Source organism: Bipolaris sorokiniana (genome assembly GCF_000338995.1).
Source record: "Bipolaris sorokiniana ND90Pr unplaced genomic scaffold COCSAscaffold_20, whole genome shotgun sequence".
Taxonomy (NCBI): domain Eukaryota; kingdom Fungi; phylum Ascomycota; class Dothideomycetes; order Pleosporales; family Pleosporaceae; genus Bipolaris; species Bipolaris sorokiniana.
The window spans coordinates 356,708-376,605 of NW_006911914.1; the positions used below are offsets into that span (position 1 = coordinate 356,708).

At 50.2% G+C, this 19,898-nt stretch overlaps 10 protein-coding genes across 10 annotated transcripts; 5 read left to right on the plus strand and 5 right to left on the minus strand.

Annotated features, from left to right (window-relative positions):
• The first annotated feature begins 721 nt into the window (after window positions 1–721).
• COCSADRAFT_41935 (uncharacterized protein) lies at window positions 722–1,779 on the plus strand. The gene has a single exon (XM_007707624.1). It carries the CDS (start codon window positions 794–796, stop codon window positions 1,619–1,621), a length of 828 nt encoding a protein of 275 aa, XP_007705814.1. The 5' UTR covers window positions 722–793; the 3' UTR covers window positions 1,622–1,779.
• Window positions 1,780–1,813: 34 nt separating this feature from the next.
• Window positions 1,814–3,095, minus strand: COCSADRAFT_350939 (polysaccharide lyase family 1 protein; the record flags this gene model as incomplete). The annotated part of the gene is made up of 2 exons (XM_007707725.1): window positions 2,450–3,095; window positions 1,814–2,385 (listed from the first exon to the last, which is right to left on the minus strand). The coding sequence occupies exons 1-2, from the start codon at window positions 3,033–3,035 to the stop codon at window positions 1,814–1,816; spliced, it is 1,158 nt and encodes a 385-aa protein (XP_007705915.1). The 5' UTR covers window positions 3,036–3,095.
• Window positions 3,096–3,817: 722 nt separating this feature from the next.
• On the minus strand, window positions 3,818–6,423 carry COCSADRAFT_204418 (uncharacterized protein). Its single transcript, XM_007707726.1, has 3 exons — window positions 6,182–6,423; window positions 5,111–6,118; window positions 3,818–5,059 (listed from the first exon to the last, which is right to left on the minus strand). Exons 1-3 carry the CDS (start codon window positions 6,316–6,318, stop codon window positions 4,093–4,095), a joined length of 2,112 nt encoding a protein of 703 aa, XP_007705916.1. The 5' UTR covers window positions 6,319–6,423; the 3' UTR covers window positions 3,818–4,092.
• A 143-nt stretch (window positions 6,424–6,566) lies between these two features.
• Window positions 6,567–7,957, minus strand: COCSADRAFT_129703 (uncharacterized protein). Its single transcript, XM_007707727.1, has 3 exons — window positions 7,933–7,957; window positions 7,651–7,874; window positions 6,567–7,592 (listed from the first exon to the last, which is right to left on the minus strand). Exons 2-3 carry the CDS (start codon window positions 7,769–7,771, stop codon window positions 6,604–6,606), a joined length of 1,110 nt encoding a protein of 369 aa, XP_007705917.1. The 5' UTR covers window positions 7,772–7,874; window positions 7,933–7,957; the 3' UTR covers window positions 6,567–6,603.
• A 629-nt stretch (window positions 7,958–8,586) lies between these two features.
• On the plus strand, window positions 8,587–10,394 carry COCSADRAFT_103819 (uncharacterized protein; the record flags this gene model as incomplete). Its single annotated transcript, XM_007707728.1, has 2 exons — window positions 8,587–9,088; window positions 9,142–10,394. The coding sequence occupies 2 exons, from the start codon at window positions 8,587–8,589 to the stop codon at window positions 10,392–10,394; spliced, it is 1,755 nt and encodes a 584-aa protein (XP_007705918.1).
• A 771-nt stretch (window positions 10,395–11,165) lies between these two features.
• COCSADRAFT_129709 (carbohydrate esterase family 4 protein) lies at window positions 11,166–12,290 on the plus strand. Its single transcript, XM_007707729.1, has 2 exons — window positions 11,166–11,377; window positions 11,431–12,290. Exons 1-2 carry the CDS (start codon window positions 11,240–11,242, stop codon window positions 12,280–12,282), a joined length of 990 nt encoding a protein of 329 aa, XP_007705919.1. The 5' UTR covers window positions 11,166–11,239; the 3' UTR covers window positions 12,283–12,290.
• A 117-nt stretch (window positions 12,291–12,407) lies between these two features.
• Window positions 12,408–14,648, minus strand: COCSADRAFT_154747 (uncharacterized protein; the record flags this gene model as incomplete). Its single annotated transcript, XM_007707730.1, has 3 exons — window positions 12,408–13,627; window positions 13,684–14,007; window positions 14,055–14,648. 3 exons carry the CDS (start codon window positions 14,646–14,648, stop codon window positions 12,497–12,499), a joined length of 2,049 nt encoding a protein of 682 aa, XP_007705920.1. The 3' UTR covers window positions 12,408–12,496.
• An 82-nt stretch (window positions 14,649–14,730) lies between these two features.
• COCSADRAFT_279537 (uncharacterized protein) lies at window positions 14,731–15,238 on the minus strand. The gene is made up of 2 exons (XM_007707731.1): window positions 14,954–15,238; window positions 14,731–14,901 (listed from the first exon to the last, which is right to left on the minus strand). The coding sequence occupies exons 1-2, from the start codon at window positions 15,122–15,124 to the stop codon at window positions 14,797–14,799; spliced, it is 276 nt and encodes a 91-aa protein (XP_007705921.1). The 5' UTR covers window positions 15,125–15,238; the 3' UTR covers window positions 14,731–14,796.
• Window positions 15,239–15,589: 351 nt separating this feature from the next.
• On the plus strand, window positions 15,590–17,677 carry COCSADRAFT_154750 (uncharacterized protein). The gene is made up of 4 exons (XM_007707732.1): window positions 15,590–15,970; window positions 16,023–16,123; window positions 16,173–17,054; window positions 17,117–17,677. Exons 1-4 carry the CDS (start codon window positions 15,707–15,709, stop codon window positions 17,625–17,627), a joined length of 1,758 nt encoding a protein of 585 aa, XP_007705922.1. The 5' UTR covers window positions 15,590–15,706; the 3' UTR covers window positions 17,628–17,677.
• Window positions 17,678–18,213: 536 nt separating this feature from the next.
• On the plus strand, window positions 18,214–19,670 carry COCSADRAFT_185847 (uncharacterized protein; the record flags this gene model as incomplete). Its single annotated transcript, XM_007707733.1, has 3 exons — window positions 18,214–18,469; window positions 18,520–19,418; window positions 19,473–19,670. The coding sequence occupies 3 exons, from the start codon at window positions 18,214–18,216 to the stop codon at window positions 19,638–19,640; spliced, it is 1,323 nt and encodes a 440-aa protein (XP_007705923.1). The 3' UTR covers window positions 19,641–19,670.
• Window positions 19,671–19,898: the final 228 nt, after the last annotated feature.

Sequence of the window (19,898 nt, forward strand, 5' to 3'; positions counted from 1 at the left end):
GCCACACCAGCAATGCCTTCAACAATACTGAAGGCTGCATCTTCGCACAAAGGGTGAAGTGGCTCGGGTCATTTCTATCCTTTCTAATCGGCTAAGATACACTGTTAGACTCTTTCTGATCCTGGGGTTAGTGTCAGCAGCAATATAGTACGGTTAACCTACCTTCAAGCTAAGGCTTAGTGCTCTGCATACTGTGCATTCTAATAGACATGGTTTGAATTAACACACACGCGCGCTGGCACGTTGGATAGAAGCGAAATTCTCGTGACAAGTTGTTTATGTTATACGATATAAGCTGGTGGAATTTGAGCTAGGAGTCCAAGCTTTCTGCGCACTTAAGGTCTACCGAAGATAGGCGATCGGGTGGCTGTTGCACTACGCTCTTGTATTTCACGGCAAGCATAGTATATTCTTAGAGAGTGTCTTTTTCTAAATTTAATAGAAGGTATTGTTATGTAAACTAGAAGATGTAAGTAGCGTCTCGTTACGCATGGTGTCTCGATACGTAGTGACGGACATTACTAGTAGCGCCCCACTTACACGCCAATCTTGAACTACCATGACTACTACCAGCATCACAGGACGCCAGCACATCAAACTTGCTGCAATCTAGACATATCTTCAGAAACTAGTGTTCAGCCACTAGACTCAACACATGACCATAAAAATCCAACTGCACGACGACACTCAGCGCATAGGCTTGGCAAAAATAGGCAACATCCAAAATACCTACCTACACCCAACGTGACCTTCCCTATCCCTCACAACACTCCATTACCCATCACCCCCCAAAATGCTAGACCTCGCAACCCGCCGCAAAATCTGCGAAGAAACAATCTCGCGCTCCGCTTCCCTCGCCGCCTCCCTCCCCACTGGCACCCTCTCCAGCACCTTCATCCCCTCCCAACTGCCCCCTCTGGTCAAATCCTCTTCTTCCTACCCAAGCCATACTTTGCACCCTATACAAATTCTAAATAGCGACGCCTTCGCCCTCGCCCATCGCTTTCAAACAACTCCGCCATATTCCACGGCCCCGAAAATCGGGGTCTTGAACTTAGCCTCGGACGAGCGACCGGGGGGTGGGTGGCGCTACACGTTGTCCCGTACGCAAGAAGAAGCGTTATGTTACTCGTCTACGCTGTATGCTACGCTACGCCCCGAATGGTATCCCTGGCCCAACATGGGTCCTGGGTCGTGTGCGGGTATCGTGTCGCCGGGTGTAGTCGTGTACCGGGATACGTTGGATCAGGATCTTGTAGAGTTGAAGGAGGAGGAGCGGTTTAGTGTTGTGGTTGTTACGGTTGCGGCGCCGAGGTTTCCGCGGGTGACGGGGGATGGGGAGGAGTTTGCGGATGAAGGGGAACTGGAGAATTTGAGGGAGAAGATTGTGCTGGTGTTGAGGATGGCGGCAAGGGAGGGTGTTACGAGGTTGGTGCTTGGTGCGATGGGGTGCGGGGCTTATGGGTGTCCACCGCGGGCTGTTGCGAGGGAGATGAAGGAGGCGCTGGGGAGGGAGGAGTTTGAGGGTTGGTTTGAAGTTGTGGGGTTTGCGATTTATGCGGCTGGAGTGGCGGGACGGAGAAATCTTGACGTTTTCAAGGAGGCATTTGGGGTGGAGTGAATGGTGTTGCCAGATCAATAATGTCGGTGGATATTTGCATATATACGGGGAGTGATGATGCCGAGAAGCTTGTTAAGCAAGCCGTAATTCAAAGCAAAATCACGGAGTAAAGTAGATACAGGAGAAGATAAACCAACCCTCGAACAACCAACCTCCTCATACTACCTCTCTTTTCACCAAAAGCCCACTTGCCTAAATCTTTCCAACACCAGCAGTGTTCGCCACATTGGCACTCGCCGCCGAAGCACCCGCGACATTCTTACCACCAAAGTTTGAGAAGAACGATGTGTCACTTCCACTCAGCGAGCCGCTGCTTCCAAACGAGTTAAGCTGGCACGCATGACCCAGATACTGTTGGCAAGCCGCATTCGCGCTCGTTGACGGCGACGCGAAGAACTGGCCCGTATTCGCCAACAGGGGAGTCGCGACATTCTGGAACACGTTGCCCTCCGCGACAATCTTGCCGCCCTTCTCATTGTCAAAAGCATGGCCCGTGTTGCTGTAAAAGTAGTTGTTAACAGCATGTAGTAGGGTGTTGCCACCGACTTTCGGACTGCGACCGGAAGTGTGGTGGATGTAGTTGCCCTTCAGGGTAATAAGGTCATTGGATCCGATTAGCAGCATGGTCCAGTAGTGGCGGCCATTGCAGGTTGCGGACCAGGAGGTTGAGCCGTCGAATTCTGTGTTGGAGACTGTGACGCGGTTCGAGGCGCCGTAGCCGGCTACGAACATTTGGCGGCCGATGAGGGAGATTTTGCAGTGGTCTAGTGGAAAGGGGTTAGATAGGGGATAGATATGGAGATGAAGGTGAAGGAGTGAGATACGTACCGACCCATACTAGATCAGCACCGTCGAGGGTGATGGCGTCGCCGCCCCAGATGTATTGGGGGTTGAGCTCAGTGATGTGAATGTTTTGGATGATGATGTTCTTTGCTCCATTTGCAATACGGAGACCCTTGCCACGAATCACGCCTCTGTTGCCGACACCGATGATGGACTTGTTGGAGCCTAGGTTGATAGCCGAGGTTCCAGCATTATCGTATTTGACTTGGATGCTCGTTGCTCCAGCTCCAGCATTGCCATTAGTACACCAGTTAGCGTTGTTGATGGCATCCTGGCCTCCATTGCCTGGACATTTGTTGGATGCAGGACGGCAACCAGTGGCAGTGGTGGTGCCCTCGGTGCCCTTAAAGTTGAACTCGCGGTCCAGCACAATGCAACGGGCGGTGCTGTCGGTGAGCCACGTCTTTAGCTGAGCGACGGAGGAAGGAATCTGGCATGCTGCATTGCCACCTCCCGTAGTACCTTTACCAAACCCCTCAGGCGAGCCCTTTACGCCGTATGCTTGTCTTTCGCCAACGACTGCAGCATTGGCGGTATAGGCAGTTGCAAGAGCAAGAATGGACAACTTCATGATGAAATTGAGCCTTCAGAAAGAGGCTTCTTCACAGATCAGAAGAGAAAAGAAGAGTAGAGCTGGTTGCCTGTGCAAAATAAGAGGACATCACCAGAAATACTAGGCTCTTTATTTATTTCCATGCAAGTAAAACACTGGCTCGGTGGAGCGCCTGTCGGGAATTGTTCCGAAGCCATTTCTTTTGCAATCTCGAATGTGCGTAAAAACTAAAATGCTTCACAAATCAAGACAAGTTTTTCCATGACTATGACGGAGAAATGGACAACCTGCAGCGACAAGAGCAATCTACAGTAGGGCCGGCACACTAACGCAGTATAGAAAGGTGAAACACATAGCCATGGGATTGTGGATGTTTAACAAGATTTACACAAGTGCTCTTGGCTTTGGTCGCTTCAGGGTTGCATCTCCGAGCTGCCTGTAGTAATGGTGTGAGCGAAAAAAGAAGCTTTCGTACGCATATCATTTAGGCTTCTGTCGAGTACGATTCCTGTTGTGTGGATGCAGATGCTTAGCTAGACAAACGTTGCGGTCGATATATCTCCTTTCCCCTCTTTTGTTTGTCTTGAAAATGGACGTGGTCAGATGACGAGGTTTCGTAGCAAGGTCGTTCTTAAGCGGTGGAAGAATACTGCGGCAGCCGGCAGTTGCATAGCACTAGGGTACATGAGGTGGGCATGACTACCATGTGGGACCCCAGGCTAGTACCCTTCGCCTCCACACTTTCTCTAGCCAAGAGGCTGCCAAGTGCCGCTTTCCAGGTACCTGCTCTAAACAGATACAAGCGTCTCTTGGCACTGTTCCGCCAGTTAATGTGTATCCACCGTTGAGTTGAATCCAGGCTGCGTTGTGTATTAGTCTCGATCCATCATCCATAAAAAAGAGTTATATCTGAGGTTTGTGCTCCCAGGAACGGTGAACATAGTATAAAATTGGTTTGCATTTTTTGTGCATTCGTATCGTTCAATTGTTCATGTGCGCAGCCCTTCATATTTGTGACAAGAGCAGGCTGAGCATGCTATGATTCGGAGAAAATCGTCCTTAGCTACCATCATACCTAAACGTACTCCCTATCGGCATAACTCTGGATCATGCCTTTGGTGGTTGCTTCATACTCGACAAGTTCTACCTTGCCATCTTTCTCGACTGTATTGGTTTGCACAAATACCTTACGTGGCGTCTTCTTTCTCAACACAGCTGGCCTAACCATGTTCTCATAGAAAGGCTCTACGCTTGTGATTTCATCGTACATTCGCTTCGCAGCAGCCACGTCTGCGGTAGCCTTGTAAATGTGCAACTTCTGAAGGTAGTCGTCGACAGCTGGTCGGCCAAGGTCGAGAATGCGATCGCGCTCAAGGCGAATCGTGAGGTCTGAAAGGTCTTCCTTCTCCCATTCAAGTTGGCAGAATTCAACGCCCGCGTTAAGGAAGGTTCGCAGGATGGAGAAGCGGGCCTGCATGTGTGCCTGTCCCCACTTCCTACTCTTGGGATCCCAGAACTCCAGGGCAGCGATACCAGCGCGTGCCATCTGGAGATATGCTATGTACAAGACATCACCAGCCGCGCTGTTCATGTCTACTTTGCCATCGCCGAAGCCGAATAGCTGCAATATGGGAAACTCGCAAGATAATGCCATGGCGACGCACTCAGCGCGACATTCCTCGTACGACGCAGCCATGGAACCGAAAGTTGAGCCCCATGTCTGGCCGGGCTTGTACCATGTTTTGATCGGCTGGCCACTGAGAGGCGATATGGGCGGGTTCTCCTTGTCAAAGTTGAAGACACCAGGCTCCGTCTCCTGAAGCAGTTTGCCACAGCCATGGCCGAGCAGCTCATGGAGTCCGACCTGGACCTCGAAAGCAGGATCGCGGTATTTTTGATACGTTTCTAGATCACGTTCCTTGATAAAGGGGATGGACTCGTTTGGTGCTTTAGCGGAGAGGATATTTCCCAATGACACGTTCTTGAAGCCAAAGTTTTGCCGAATATCATCGTAGTTTGGGATGTTGATACCGGCAGGAATACTGTTGGTGTCAGCAAATGTAGCAGCAATGTTGAGTGAGTCGACCACTTACCCGCTGCCAGCAAACGTCAGTACCTCAAGCGAGGTAAAGTCCGGGCTCAAGAACTTGTCCTTCTCAAATGACTTGTCCCATGGCAGTAGTGGGATGTACTGTGGTGCACTCTCTACCAATTTTCCAAATGCACGTGTCCGTTCTTTGTTGACCATGGCGACGAAACCTTCCCATTCGCCACGGATTCCGTGAGGGTCGCGATATGTTTCTATGAAGCCAATATCTGATTCGACCTGGGGGCCTTTGTCCTGTACCCACGCCATCTGGCTCTTTTTGAAAGCCTGCAGTGAGCCACTACGGAAGCTCTTGGAGTACTCTTCCATCATCTCGACCTGGTGCTCGTTGGCCGCATACTTCTTGGCCTCCTCAATGTGACGGGCAATGGTATCCATTTCCTTGGAGTAGTCTCCAAACATGAGCGTGACCTTTGTTCCATCATCCATTGTCCATTCACTTTCCTTCAAGTCGCGCTGCTCTGCCGGGGGGTTATCGAGCGCCGAAGCAATGAGGACTTGGTAGCCATTGTCCGTCTTCCTGATTCTAGTGTTTTCTGGGAGAAGACCCTTGCCCTCGAGGAAGTCGCTGACTTTGGATATCTCCTCGTTTGTGATGTTGGGACTGTCAGGGTAGTATGCTGAGATGTGTCCTGCACCCGGATAGCCTAGATGCAGCTTTCCGACGTCATCGCCTGCGTATATCGAGTCTTTGATCTTCTCGTATAGGGCTAGTGTGTCTTTGGATACAGTAGCGAGGGCCTTGAGCTGGCGGGGCGGGAGTTGGGGCACAAACTTGGAGTCACCAAAGGACCTGTAGTTGCCCATGTTACCGAGAAACTGGGCCGCGTAGTTGAGGTATGCATCAATGTCCTCTTGCGAGAGGCCAGCTTCACTGGCAACAGCAGCATAGTCGCCCTTTGTGTGTTTGTGCAAGGCGACAATGAAGTCGTAGATGTACTCCGACTCGGGCGAGACTTGACGAAGGACGACGCGCGATCCGGCAAAGCAGGCACTGTGATGGGCGTCAGTCAGTCAGCCATGGATCAACGTAATCGCACCCCAGGACATATATTACATGGAGAGATGGTGGGAATAGAGCTTCTCCTTGTCGCTCAAGGCCTCAAAGTGGGGCTTGATGGCTAGGGGCACAATGGCAGGCGGGTTGTCGGCCAGGTGCTGCTTAAGCGTCTCAGCCTCTATGGTGGTCGACATGGCGACTGTGACTGGATGCTTTGGGATGTGACGGGGAATTAAAATGATTGATGTGCAGTGGAGTATGTAGTATGAAGCTACACATACATACGTTGTTGTCGATTGACGGACCGATGGGGGGAGCTGATGCAGGGAGGCTGCACTAACTTTGGCGGGGTAGTTAGGCTGCATTCCTGCCACCATCATCCTTGTCACAGTCAGCATCGCCTCTACCTTATGCTCACTTCCAGCTTTTCTTCATGGAAAACGTCAGATTACAACCTCGATATATTGTATATGAACTATCTACACCTTGGCCATGGCCTGGAGATACTGCTGACTGTGTGGGTAGTCGACATAGCCGACGGGTGTCTTTGGCGTGTAAAAGACATTGCGGTCGTATTTTGTCAGTGGCACGCTCTCCTTGACCCGGAATACGAGGTCTGGGTTGGCCACAAAGTATCGTCCAAACGCAATAATCACATCGTACCCTTTGTATGTTTCGTCTACCGCGTGCTTCGCCGACTCTGGAAGAAAGCCTCCCGCAAGCACTACAGGCGTCGCGTTGTTCCACTGCTCAATCATCCAGCCTACAGTCTTTTGTCCCCCGCATCCAGAGTCGTCGTTACCCGTAATGCGAGCTTCAATGAGATGGAGGTATGAAAGGCCCAAAGGCTTCGACCCTTCTAGCACATGACTGAACGTTGGCTCCGGCTCGTCCATCAGCATAGCATTGAAGTCGCTGTACGGGCTCAGACGCATGGCCGTTTTCTCAGCACCAACTGCGGCCACTACCGCCTTGGTTACCTCTAAAAGGAACCGAGATCGCTTCTCAATACTCCCTCCCCACTCGTCCGTTCGCTGATTACATGTCGATTGCAGGAACTGATCTGGCAGATAGCCGTTTGCACCATGTATCTCAACGCCATCGAAACCAGCAGCAATGGCATTCTTTGCTGCCATCGAATACTCCCCTATTGTTGCCCAAATCATCTCTTCTGTCATCTCGTCTGGTGTTTCATGTTCAGGACTGATTGGAACTGCGCTTGAAGAAATCATCCTCAGGCCGTTTTCCTTAATAACCTCGGGATTGGCAGTCCGGCCTTGGTGCCAGAGCTGACAATATATTGTGCATCCCCTGGCGTGTACTGCGCTCGTGATATCTTTCCAGGCTGTAATCTGATCTTCCGACCAGATGCCTGGTGTGTTGCGACTACCAATAGCATTCTTCGAGATGATGACGGCTTCGCTGATTATAAGAGTACCTGGCACACATGCTCTTTGCTCGTAATACTCTATGACATATTGTTAACAATTTTTCTTCGTAAAATGCAGCAGTGGTATAGAACCTACCTTTGTTGAGCGATGTTGCTTTGTGCTCGTCGTCTACACGGTAGCGAGTCAATGGCGCCATGGCTATACGATGGTCTAGCCTGGCGGACCCTACCGTCAACGGTTGGAAAAGGCGCGACATGTTGGTTTCTGACAATGGCGCAGCTACAAAATGACCAAATGTCCCCTTTTACTGCGAGCGAATCGCCCCATTATATCCCTCTGCTGCTATCAGACAAGCGCGCCTGGGACCACGGTCAGCCAAACATTTTTTGGTTCGTTCCTAAGAAAAACTTTACATTCCTTCAAATCGCTGGGGTTGTTCTCGGCAGATAACGCCCAAAATCATTCCAGGCATGTTACGAACCCGCTCGTGATGCCGAAAACTCGGCGTAACCCCCATGGAGTTAAGATGTGCTTCTGAAGCGTTGGGTCCACGATGACGACAAACGTTGCCATGTGGGTCTAGCACATCGGCTCAAAATGTGCCGAAAGCGTGGTCGAAGCCACGCTATCATTACCCCACTCGCGCTCGCAATCGTCTCCACCATACACTTACGGAATCCAAGCATGTAACAGATCCTTCCAGCTGCAGTTTCTTTGGCTGTGTCAAATTCGATTACCGACGTTTTTCCGAACGAAACGTAGTACCGAGCATACTTTGTTAAGGAAAAGGGCCACCCCGCTCGGGAGGCTTCCGATGCCTACATTGCTGTCAATCTGCACGCTAGCCATAATGTCTGGACTCAACGTCAGCTATTCATGTAGACTTCCTCCATAACTTGACATGTTTACCCAACCCGCGACGAGCCTAGAGCAAACGCATATATGATGATGAGCGAGCAGGCCGCCACTGACCAGATGAACTCGACACATTCCACCAAAAACGAAGATGCTCGAATTCCTGATGCGCCGGACGAGAACAGAACCAACCAGGATGGTCATTATTCTACAGGAATGACCGTCTCGAACCATGGCAATACACCACTCGCACCAACGACCAAACAAGACTCTGACGGTGAAAGTGATGCGGCATCTATTGGAGGTCAGCGGAATACCATGACCGCTACTCAGCTCAGAATCGCGATTCCAGCATTGTCGGTCTGCCTGTTTGTCTCCTTCATCGACCAAACCAGTGTTTCAACCGCAACACCTGCAATCGCTGTTGATCTGAATACTGGAACTGCAACCTCTTGGATTGGTACATCGTTTCTGATAGCCTCAACAGCCTTTCAACTCATCAATGGTCGGCTTTCGGATATATTTGGTCGGAAAAACCTACTGCTGGTCAGCCTCATGCTCATGGCCTTGGGTGATCTCGGCTGCGGTTTCGCAAAATCGGCTGTACAGCTTTTTGTCCTCCGTGCCATTGCGGGTATTGGCGGTGGCGGCATCAATAGTTTGGTCATGATCATCGTTAGTGATATTACCACTTTACAGAATCGTGGCAAGTATCAAGGTAGGATATTGTGTCAATTCGCGGCCATCATGACCTACTAAATCTCTTTTCAGGTTGGCTGGGTGCAGTAATCGCTCTAGGCAATGGCGCTGGCCCTTTCCTCGGCGGTGCTATAGTCGAAGGAGCCACATGGAGATGGGTGTTCTGGATTATACCCATCTTGACAATTCCCACATCTCTGATCATCTTGTTCTTCCTGCCTTTGAAGCATCGATCCGGCGGCTATCTCGAAAAGATCAGAAAAATCGATTATGGTGGCATGGTGCTAAACATCGCATCCACGCTCCTCTTACTGATTCCCTTGTCCGGAGGTGGCGTTACTTATGCCTGGGCCTCTCCATTTTTTATTGCCTGCACTGTCATCGGCGCCGTGCTGGGAATTCTGTTCGTACTCTACGAATGGAAGTTTGTGGCTCTTCCAATCATGCCACTCTGCCTCTATCGCGCCCCTCACGCCTGGGCACTCTATTTGCAAACCTTCCTCATCGGGCTCGCGTATTTTGGGAATTTCTTTTATCTCCCGACTTACTTTCAATCAGTCCTACGGTACTCGCCTTTAGTATCTGGTGCCTTAATTCTACCAGTGGTCATCACCACCTCTCTTACATCCATTGCGTCTGGCCAGTACATGAACAGAGTCGGTAGTTACATGCATTGCGTTCTCGCTGGATTTGCGCTTTGGACTCTTGGGAATGGGCTTACGATACTTTTCGATCGGAGTACCGGCCTGGCAGTGCTCATTGTTGCGCTCATTCTGGAAGGTGCGGGCATTGGCTTAGTGCTTCAGCCCACGCTCGTTGGTATGTACGCAAACGGCCGTAGCGAAGATCGCGCTGTAACAACAGGGTTGCGCAACTTTATTCGCACCATTGGCGGAGCATTTGGTCTTGTAATTTCTGGAGTCATCCTGTCGAACACACTCAGTCGTCACTTGTCGCAACGAGGCTTCGTATCAGAAAGTCTGATGAGTCAGTTGACTTCCTCGACTTATAACCTCGACGGCTTTGGTCTCACAAAAGACCAGCAAGATGTCGTTTTCGATGTCTATATGCTAGGTCTGCATTACATATTTGTTTTCTTTACAGCATGCTCAGGCGTGAGCTTATCGTTGACCTTTTGGATCGGGAACACGAGTCTGAAAGCACCGAAGAAGCTGGATGGGGAAGAAGCGGTGGCAGCAACCGCAAACGGAGATGCGTTTCAGCAGGCAGCCATACATGGTGAGGAAGTTGAGAGTGAGGGTGATGCATCTCATGAGAAGGATGCAAATATCGGGGGAGACTCAAAGAATACACACAGTTCATAAGGACCAGTGAGATATTTCACGATAAAAAGGCATATTAGCATCCTATTGTCTTGGCAGGAATATTGGAATACATCATGTGTAGAGCCTGATGACTTCATCACTTAGGAGTTTAGCGATCGTCCTCCAGCAATCTTAACATGGACTGCCTCCAAAACCAAAGTGAGAACCCCGCACACATGACTCGACATGAAAGTATCTTGTTATGTTACAATTTCTTAATATACTAATTGAAACTGAGTGCAACTACCTCGCAATTTGCTCGATTGCTGTTACTGTCAACGTAAAACGATGCGGAGACGAGAAGACTTCGCATTGAGGCGATCCACCAGGGTACACAAAAGATTGATGCCTGGAATACACAAGACATTTTTTAATGATATAACGAACAGTTTCCTATAGGATTTTCAGAGTTCCGAGTTCGGTAGGTTGCAGTGTGGCCCCACAAAAACCCACGTCTTATCAGCAACCCCAGATTAGTGTGCCCAAGCCGTCGTAACACCTCCCTTTCGGGGCAACTTTCTACTTGCGGATTTTTCCAAGCCGATAACTTTACACCTTCCTACGATAACATGATAACGTCACGGCCGATCCAGATCGCGGCCGTACGCTGGACGATCATCGTGAACGACGGCAGGGTATAGCATGCGTCTATTGCGTAACAACTTCACGGGTGAGAACAGCCGATGTTCCAGCTACGAGATACGAAAACTGAGGGGTTGTTCGCTGCTATCAAGTACTTAGACTCACTTTGGAAAACCTGAAAAGGATTGTCTCAATCACCACCTAGCTATTGTATCGTCTACTTTCGAGATACCTTCGTAGTACCATTGTAACAAATCATCATCATGCCTGAAGTCTACGCTGCACCACAAGAATACGCCTTTCCTCGAAATTTCAAGGGATATGGCGAAAAGGGCCTTGAGGGGTTGAAATGGCCAAACAACGCAAAAATAGCCGTCTCTTTTGTCATCAACTACGAAGAGGTGAATCCAAAAATCCAAAACTACCACTTCACATATACTGACTGACGAATCAGGGTGGCGAGCGCTCAGTGATGAAAGGAGACGGAATGTCTGAAATCAATCTCCGCGAATATCCCGCTCAACCAAGAATCAACGAGCGGGACTACAGCGGCGAATCCGAATTCGAATACGGCTCACGCAGCGGCTGGTGGCGCATGTTCAAGCTCTTCAACGACTACAACATGAAATTCACACTCTACGCCGTCGGCTCAGCCGTCGAAGAGCAACCGGAAGCTGTCACGCGCTCCGTCGAAGAAGGCCACGACATCGCATCCCACGCCTACCGCTGGATCGACCACTCCAACCTCTCTGTCGAAGCCGAAAAGCAACACATCAGAGACGGCATCACCGCGCTAAAAAAACTCGCGGGTTACGCCCCTAAAGGCTGGTACTACGGCCGCCCTTCCCCCCAAAGCCGCGCCTTAATTCCTTTGGTCTACGAGGAAATGGGTGAAGAACTCCTCTGGGCCAGCGACACCTACGCCGATGATCTCCCTTACTGGACCGATCTTCCCCACGAGCGCAACAGCCTCAATCCAAAGGGCTGTCTCATGGTCCCCTACAGCTACGATTGCAACGACTTCAAATTCCACACTCAAGGCACCGGGTTCCGCAGCCCAGGCGCCTTTTACGAGCACCTCCAGAACGCATTTGATGTCCTGTATGAAGAGGGTGCGGCGGGCAAACCAAAGATGATGACGATTGGACTGCATTGTAGGATTATAGGAAGGCCGGGACGGTTTAAGGCGTTACAGGATTTTGTAAAGTATATTTCGGAGAAGGAGGGGGTTTGGGTGGCTACGCGGACGCAGATTGCAGAGGCGTTTAGGGAGCAGTTTCCTTACAGGAAGGGGGAGCTTGCATAGGGGTGTTGGGTTGTTCAATCAAAGTTTTTTTCGTGTTCACTATCCAGAGTTTGCTGGAGTGGTGTATATGTCCAGTTGGTGACCATGTGCAGATACGGATAAAACAATATTATCGACAGTCGTCTCCTTCTTAGACATTTATTTCCCTTCCGTTGCGAGTCTAAAAGTCCACAAGCGATGCCCGCAGCAGATACCTAACGACTCCAGACTTCACTCACCTATAACCCCCAAAACTCCACTGATTAATATCCACCATCCCCTCCCCATCCGTCTGCATCGCAGCATCCTGAATCGGATCCACACCATAGAACCCGGGGCCCTCCGCCGCCGTCCAACTCATCTCTGCCATCCCCCGTCCCATCCCATCCCCTCTCACCTCAACATTCTGCATATGCGTCTCCTCATCCCTCACCATCTCATTCCACATTCTCCACCCCTGCCACCCCCCAGGCGCCTCCTCATCAACCTCCATAAATGCCTCTTTGACCGCATCCGTCACCATATGCGACAGCGTCTGTTTACTCCCCCTCCTCCCTTCCGTCACCTCCTCATACCCCTTCCGTTGTTGCCCCAGACCCTGCAAACTCGGCTCCGCATCAACATCCAACTGCAGCGGCCTCGCACCACTCGCTCTCGACGTATTCGTAGCATTGACAACAGTCTTGAACAAACTACCAGACAACGCATCGAAAATATCACGATACTTCACTGCGCCCGGCCATTTCTCTCCGAAGATAGTTAGAATCTGTGAGCACGCGCGTGTCGCTTCGAGGACGTCGTAGGAGAAAAGCGTGCGGTCGCGCCAGATGCAATATATGAGCGTTAGACCGGCTACGAAGCACGAGTGCAGCGATATCATGGTGTAGGTTAGCGTTCTGTTCTGGCTGAGTCGCTTGTACGCGTTGCAGACGCAGGCGGCGGAGCGGGCGCACGTGATGAAGCGTGTGTCTGAAGTATCGAGGGTGGGCAGGAAGACAGTGAAGAGGAAGAGCATTGCTTTGTGGTATTGGACGCCGTAGAAGTCGCGGGCGTCGAGATAAGCACTTTCTGGGTCGTACATCCAGGTTATCTTGTTTTCCTTTTTGGGGGTTTGCGGACAGGTGCGGAGCCAGGTGTCGAGGTCGTTGCGGATGGAAGTCATTTTTTGGTCGAGTTTGGCGCGCTGTTCGAAGGTTCCGGCGAAGACGTCGCGGTCGACGCGGAAGACTGTTTTGTGGATTCGGGATTGGATTTGGTCGAGCTTGATGATGTGGATGAAGGGTTCGATGTTGGACCATTGGGTTTTGTGGGCTTCGGGGGCTTCTTGGTGCGTTAGAGTCCAGAATTCGGGGCTGGTGCTGGGAAGCTTCCAAAAGAGTCAGTTGATTCAAGCTTTATGATTTTCAGTTACTACTGGCATACCTCGACATTAATTTCCCGATCGGCAATGGCAAAGGCACGGCCAAGCACGATACTAGTCACTCGATCGAGACAGTAACACGACCAAAACGCTCGGCGTCGAATCTCAGCATCTCTCGCTTGTTCAGGAGAGTACACCACACTTCTCTTTCTGTGTAGTCCCATCTCTATACAGACGGACGTCGCATATCGGATCTGAGACCAGGCACCTGCTCCATATGGAGACCGCTGTCCATGTACCCCGAGCAGTATGAGAAACTGGACAGTTGCAAGATTATGTTGAGCTAATATATAATCCATGGGCTCTGTCGCGGCAGCAAGATGACTCTGAAACCGGTAAGAACAACACACTATTTAACACTCGTTTGACTTACTTCAGGATCAACCCCACATGGCTTCTGTGTCAAAGACAGGAAGCGAGCTGTGATGGCATACATGAGGTGAAAGATGCTGCGTTCAATGATAGACAAAGCACCTTGAACATACTGCTTCTCGAAGAGCTTTGTATAGATTACGCGGTCTAGTAATGGCCAACGTGTATGTATACGTTCGAAGAAGACATCAAACAGCACACGCGCCTGTTGCCTCTCGGGGAAATCAATGATATGGTCATCTGAATGCGAAGACTCAGGAGGCGGAGGTGGCCTTGCAGCTGTAGGAGTTTGAGTCGTCTGGTTAGCATGCTGGCTGGCGGCTCTCTTGCCAGAACTCCGAAAGATTGAAGATTGTATGATGCGAGCAATAGTAGCGCCAGAGCTAGAACCAACATAGTAGGGCTCAGAAGTCGTGTCGGTAGTTCCAGATGCACATAGAGAGAGGTAGGCTACGCCGTCAACAAGTGAAGTCCTATCTTCACCTTCGAGGTCATCCGAGAAATAGTCATCTCGAGATTCGCGGCGGGATTCATTTGACTGAAATTGAGAAACTGAAGGATCTTCCGTAGCTGTAGGAGGCACAACGTGAACCATATCCGAGCCATTGTCATAATGATCCGAAGCATGGTCCGGAAGACGAGCTTCCAGAAAGGCAATGCGTTCTTCCAAGGCAGTTATATAACTGACTAGTTAGTCAGATACCCAACACATAAATTTTTAAAAAAGCATTTGGGTAAAGGACCTACGCCGACTTGCCACCAGGGTATTGGGGCCGCAGGGTTCTCTCGTATGCACAAGCTACGCCAGCTCGTTCGCACGACCTGCATACTGGACGCGCGCCGTCGCACTGCAAGAGGCTTAGTCAAGAGGTACTGTTGTGAAATCCTCAAATGACGTACTCGTTGCTTTCTCCGCTTGCATCTCTTGCAGGCCAAGGCGACTCGAGGCTTCCTCTGCGCACCTGCACTCGTGCTATTCGATGGAATCTCAATAGCAGTAGAGGATGCAGGTATCTGATCGTCGGCTGATCCAGAGGGGCTCAGGAGGCTCTCTGCGTAGGATTGCGACATGACCTTTTCGGTTTGAAATTACCACAGTGTATAGTAGTCGAGAGCCCTGGAATCATCGGCCCCAACATCGCACTACGTCTTCGGATGCATTGCGCCTTTCACGTGCGACGATCACTCAGGGCACACGGCATGCACAAGCCGAAGTGTATCTTATCGTGATTCCTTCAAGAGTGGGCAAGATAAGTCATGTGACCTTATCTCGGCTGCAGCCTTCCTCTTGGTCGCGGAGACTGTTGACCAGATCGGTAACACTGACGTTCGCTACCACAACGACGTCGCATGCTTACACTATATTCCTATCTCAGCCCCTGTTCTTTATCGCATCTTCGGGGGCTTGGAAGCAGCTCGCACATCTAAGGCAGCATGTTACATCGGCTGAAAATGCGCCGATAGAGGCGATGGTAAGGGGTCTGGCCAGTTCTAACTCACCATTGGTGTGTGGACTGCATGAACTATCTGGAGTCGGAACAAGCTTAATCAACTCGACATATGAGCGGCCATGATCCACAGATGTAAAGATGAGGACAGACTGCTTTTTGCGAATACTCAGGCCTGTCTATTCAGACCACGACTGAATCCACCATGGGCAAATTCGAAATGTCAACGAAGCGGCGGATGGTAGCACCATTCCAGTCAAAGGAAGCTTTTGTCGACTTTCTCAGGGCTCCTCGTGTCAACGACGGTCATATTCCCATCGGAGATGAGAAATGGTCGAATAAAGATCTCGAGCCAACGCCAGTCGAACAGAGGACTTGGACTTGGTACAGTCTGCCTCTGTACTGGTTTTCCAACAAATTCTCCCTTGTCGGTTGGAATACTGGCTCTTCACTCGTGGCCGTTGGTCTGGTACGTTATCCGGCAAGACTACTCATAGAACGTAGACTAATAACATATGTAGACATGGCAAACATCCTTCGCGTCAGCATGTGTTGGCTCTCTACTCGCGGCCATAGTCGTCGTTTTGATGGCTCGTCCGGGTGCTAAATACCATATCGGATTGTAAGTATTAATCTCGCACGCATCCTCTACTTTGGCTTATCATGCGCAGTCCCGTCCTTGCACGTTCCGTCATGGGCATGTATGGTTCCTACTTCTTCATCTTCATCCGAGCCATTGTCTGCATCATCTGGTATGGCATCCAGACCTTTTACGCCGGTAACCTCTTATCCGTGATGCTACGCTGCATCTTTGGCAGTTCCTGGGAAAACCTGCCGAACACGCTTTCGCCAGGTGCCGCCGTGACATCGAAGCAGCTGTTGACCTTCTTCATGGCTTGGCTTATGGAATTCCCTTTCATGTGGGTTCATCCGACCAGCATCCACTACGTTTTCACCGTTAAGGGAATCATCATGCCTATTGCAGCTTTTGCGGTTTTCGGCTGGTGCATGGCAAACGGCGGCGGACTTAACTCCATGGATCTTGCTCACAAGACGAGTAAAGCTTCCTCGTCTATTCCTATGGGTTGGAGTGTCATGGCTGGTATCAACACCATCTTCGGTGCATTGTCGCCCATGCTGGTAAACCAGCCCGATCTTGCCCGCTACTGCAAGAAGCCTCGCGATGCAGGTTATCTCCAGGGCGTCAGTGTGTTCGTCTCTGCCATCATCGTCTTTTTCCTCGGTATGGCTTCAACGACATCAATGCAATCAGCGTACGGCGTAGCGTACTGGAATATTTGGGATCTCTTCGACGCTATACTCGACCATCACTTTGGCGCTGGCGCACGCGCAGCAATCTTCTTCGCCTCATTGGCATTCTACTTCGGAGTTTTTGCGACAAACTTTGGGGCAAATTCTATTCCGTTTGGCTCAGATATGACTGGTCTATTCCCCAAATGGCTCACTATCCGCAGAGGACAGATACTATGTGCTCTACTTGGAGTCGTTGTGCAGCCATGGCAGCTCATGGCTAATGCGTCTGCTTTCCTCAGGTAAGACAGCTGCAGAGGTCACTAGTTTGCTGCAGAAGAAAATGAAACTAACAATTGAACAGCTTTCTTGGATCTTACAACATCTTCATGGCTCCTCTCTGCGCCGTCTTGATTGTCGATTACTTCGTCGTGCGCAAGGGTAACATCCACGTTCCCTCGTGCTATGACGGCAGAAAAACAGGCCTATATTGGTTTTGGTCTGGAATTAACTGGTGTGGAGTGGTCGTCTGGATACTAGGGACAACCATGGGTATCCCAGGTCTCATCGGCCAATACCAGCCGCAGATCATTTCCATGGCCGCACAGAATATGTACCGTATGGGATGGATCTTGACCTTTACCGTTGCAGCCACAGTTTATTACGTCACATTTCTCTTCATCAAGCCGCGCGTATTTCCTGTTGGACGCGAGAGCACGCCGTATGAGTGGGAGTGGTTGGGTAACGACGGCCGTGAGGGATTTTTCGAGGGAGAGGGAGATCGTGGAGAGATTTACGTTGCTACTACACCGCCCATGACAGACGCAGGGGATGATATTGAGGTTGGAGGCAAATCGCCGAAGGTGAATTATTGAGCTGTAGGGAGGAACTTCGTTATCAATGCTGTACGTAGTTATGTTGTGTGATGATATCATTAAAAGTATCGTAAACAATACTTTCTCTAAAACTACAGACATCCACTTTGCGCATACCAATCATTCCATTACATACCTCCTCCCTCAATCGTGAAAAACAGCTCCATACCCAATACCCTTGCTCCACAGAAAACCCCAAATCGTCTCCACTGCGATGCTTCCGTATCTGGTAAGAGAGAAAGTTGGAGGTGTGTGTTCGGAATACAATCGTCCGATAAGCGGGACGACCGTTATCGGCCGTCATCGCACTTGTACTACCACTAACGCCTCGATAGGGAAATCCGCACGTCGTGACCGACGGATCACACGGTGTATCTGGCGGCTGCCTATCATATCAAGCGGAGCACCTGGGCCGAGGATAACAGTCTCGGCACGATTTTCTTTAATATACATTTGTTAAGCATAGGTGTATTGTTTGAAATGGAAAAGAGAAATCATTTCATCGTTTCTTAACTTCCAGAGTCGTTGCTTCCCTGTAGTTGAAAGTTATTATTGTGACCTGGGATATAGCGATACGTTCAACAACATGAGTTCCGAACTCTACCAGCTGACAGCCACAGAAGTGGCAAAGAGAATCCAGCAAGGAGAAGTTACAGTAGAAGAATACGCAAAGTCGCTGTTGAAGCGCATCGAGGCACGGGACAAGGCCGTCAAAGCATGGGCGTATCTCAATCCCGAGTACGTGATTGAGCAGGCAAAAGCACTAGATGCTGTCCCAAAAGCTGAGCGCGGCCCGTTGCACGGCGTTGCAATTGCTGTAAAGGATGTGATTTACACAAAAGGTGAGTTTAATCTAAATCTTTTTCGTTGGACCTTGGCTGATGATTTGTAGATATGCCGACACAATTCAATTCACCAATTTACACCAACGATGCACCAAAAGTAGATGCCGGATCCATTGCTATACTGCGCAAATCCGGTGCGCTTATATTCGGAAAGACGACAACGACTGAATTTGCTGCAACAACCATAGGCCCCAAGACGTGCAACCCGCACGACTCGAATCGCACGCCTGGTGGCTCTTCATCAGGGTCTGGGGCTGCGGTGGGCGACTTCCAAGCACCTATCGGTTTAGGTACACAAACGGGCGGCAGCACTATCCGGCCCGGTTCGTACAATGGAATCTATGCTCTGAAGCCTACGTGGAATTCAATCACGCGCGAAGGACAGAAGATTTACTCGCTAATACTCGACACACTTGGCCTCTATGCTCGTAGTGTAGCGGACCTAGAGCTGCTCGCTGATACTTTTGCTATCCACGATGACGCCCCAGTCCCATCGGATTTCACTGTCAAAGGAGCAAAGTTTGCGATTCTCAAAACCATGGTTTGGCCACAAGTAGGACCGGGTACTGTTGCTGCGCTCGACAAAGCCGTTTCTCTACTACGCGCGCATGGAGCTGAAGTAGAGGATATTACACTGCCGGAGCACCTCAATGATCTCCCATCATGGCATGCGACAGTGCTGAACTCGGATGGCCGGACAGCGTTTTTGCCTGAATACACAGTGGCCAAGGACAAGATTTCAGAGCAGTTAGTAGGACATGTAGAGAACAGCGGAAAGATTTCGCGCAAGGAACAACTGGAAGCGTTTGATAAGATAGCAGCAGCAAGGCCGGTGGTAGATGAGCTGCTTGAGAAGTATGCCGCGGTGCTGACGCCAAGTGTGCCTGATGAAGCGCCACTGGGTATCGAGAAGACTGGCAGCGCGGCATTTTGTTTGATATGGACGGTAAGTTTTGTTTACGTACTCTAGCTACAAGAGTCGTTATTGATCTAGAGACAGGCGCTGCATACACCGGTGGTCAACGTGCCGGGCTTCAAGGGGCAGAATGGCATGCCGATTGGCATCTCGCTCGTGGCACCGCGATACCATGACAGACGGTTACTGGCAGTGAGCAAGGAAGTTGGAAAGATATTTGAGACCGAGGGTGGATGGCAACGGTCGGTGTAGGTAGTTGGCTGAATTAGTGTATATAGATGGAAAAAATGTCTACGTATGTATATTTTGCAATCCACACACACTGGGACTGACTTTCAGAAGATGGCCTATCAAGTTGGAAATAATACGGAAATTAAATGGAACTCATTAAAATCCCTGACCGCGATTAGGAGTGTGCATAATCACAAGATATTAGGACAGGTGTAGACTTCCTGTAGTACCAAAGTCAATCACTATGCCGTATCGAGTCTAGTACACTAATCGCGACGC

Excerpts from the sequence above, each read along its gene's own strand:
- COCSADRAFT_41935 (XM_007707624.1), top strand. The coding sequence starts at position 794 with ATGCTAGACCTCGCAACCCGCCGCAAAATCTGCGAAGAAACAATCTCG.
- COCSADRAFT_204418 (XM_007707726.1), bottom strand. The coding sequence starts at position 6,318 with ATGTCGACCACCATAGAGGCTGAGACGCTTAAGCAGCACCTGGCCGAC. Across the intron at positions 6,119-6,181 it reads TATTCCCACCATCTCTCCAT|TGCCTGCTTTGCCGGATCGC; the intron begins GTAATATATGTC and ends CGCCCATCACAG. Across the intron at positions 5,060-5,110 it reads CTGACGTTTGCTGGCAGCGG|TATTCCTGCCGGTATCAACA; the intron begins GTAAGTGGTCGA and ends TGACACCAACAG.
- COCSADRAFT_129703 (XM_007707727.1), bottom strand. The coding sequence starts at position 7,771 with ATGTCGCGCCTTTTCCAACCGTTGACGGTAGGGTCCGCCAGGCTAGAC. Across the intron at positions 7,593-7,650 it reads AGCAACATCGCTCAACAAAG|AGTATTACGAGCAAAGAGCA; the intron begins GTAGGTTCTATA and ends AATATGTCATAG.
- COCSADRAFT_129709 (XM_007707729.1), top strand. The coding sequence starts at position 11,240 with ATGCCTGAAGTCTACGCTGCACCACAAGAATACGCCTTTCCTCGAAAT. Across the intron at positions 11,378-11,430 it reads TTGTCATCAACTACGAAGAG|GGTGGCGAGCGCTCAGTGAT; the intron begins GTGAATCCAAAA and ends CTGACGAATCAG.
- COCSADRAFT_279537 (XM_007707731.1), bottom strand. The coding sequence starts at position 15,124 with ATGTCGCAATCCTACGCAGAGAGCCTCCTGAGCCCCTCTGGATCAGCC. Across the intron at positions 14,902-14,953 it reads GCAAGCGGAGAAAGCAACGA|TGCGACGGCGCGCGTCCAGT; the intron begins GTACGTCATTTG and ends AGCCTCTTGCAG.
- COCSADRAFT_154750 (XM_007707732.1), top strand. The coding sequence starts at position 15,707 with ATGGGCAAATTCGAAATGTCAACGAAGCGGCGGATGGTAGCACCATTC. Across the intron at positions 15,971-16,022 it reads CACTCGTGGCCGTTGGTCTG|ACATGGCAAACATCCTTCGC; the intron begins GTACGTTATCCG and ends TAACATATGTAG. Across the intron at positions 16,124-16,172 it reads GCTAAATACCATATCGGATT|TCCCGTCCTTGCACGTTCCG; the intron begins GTAAGTATTAAT and ends TATCATGCGCAG.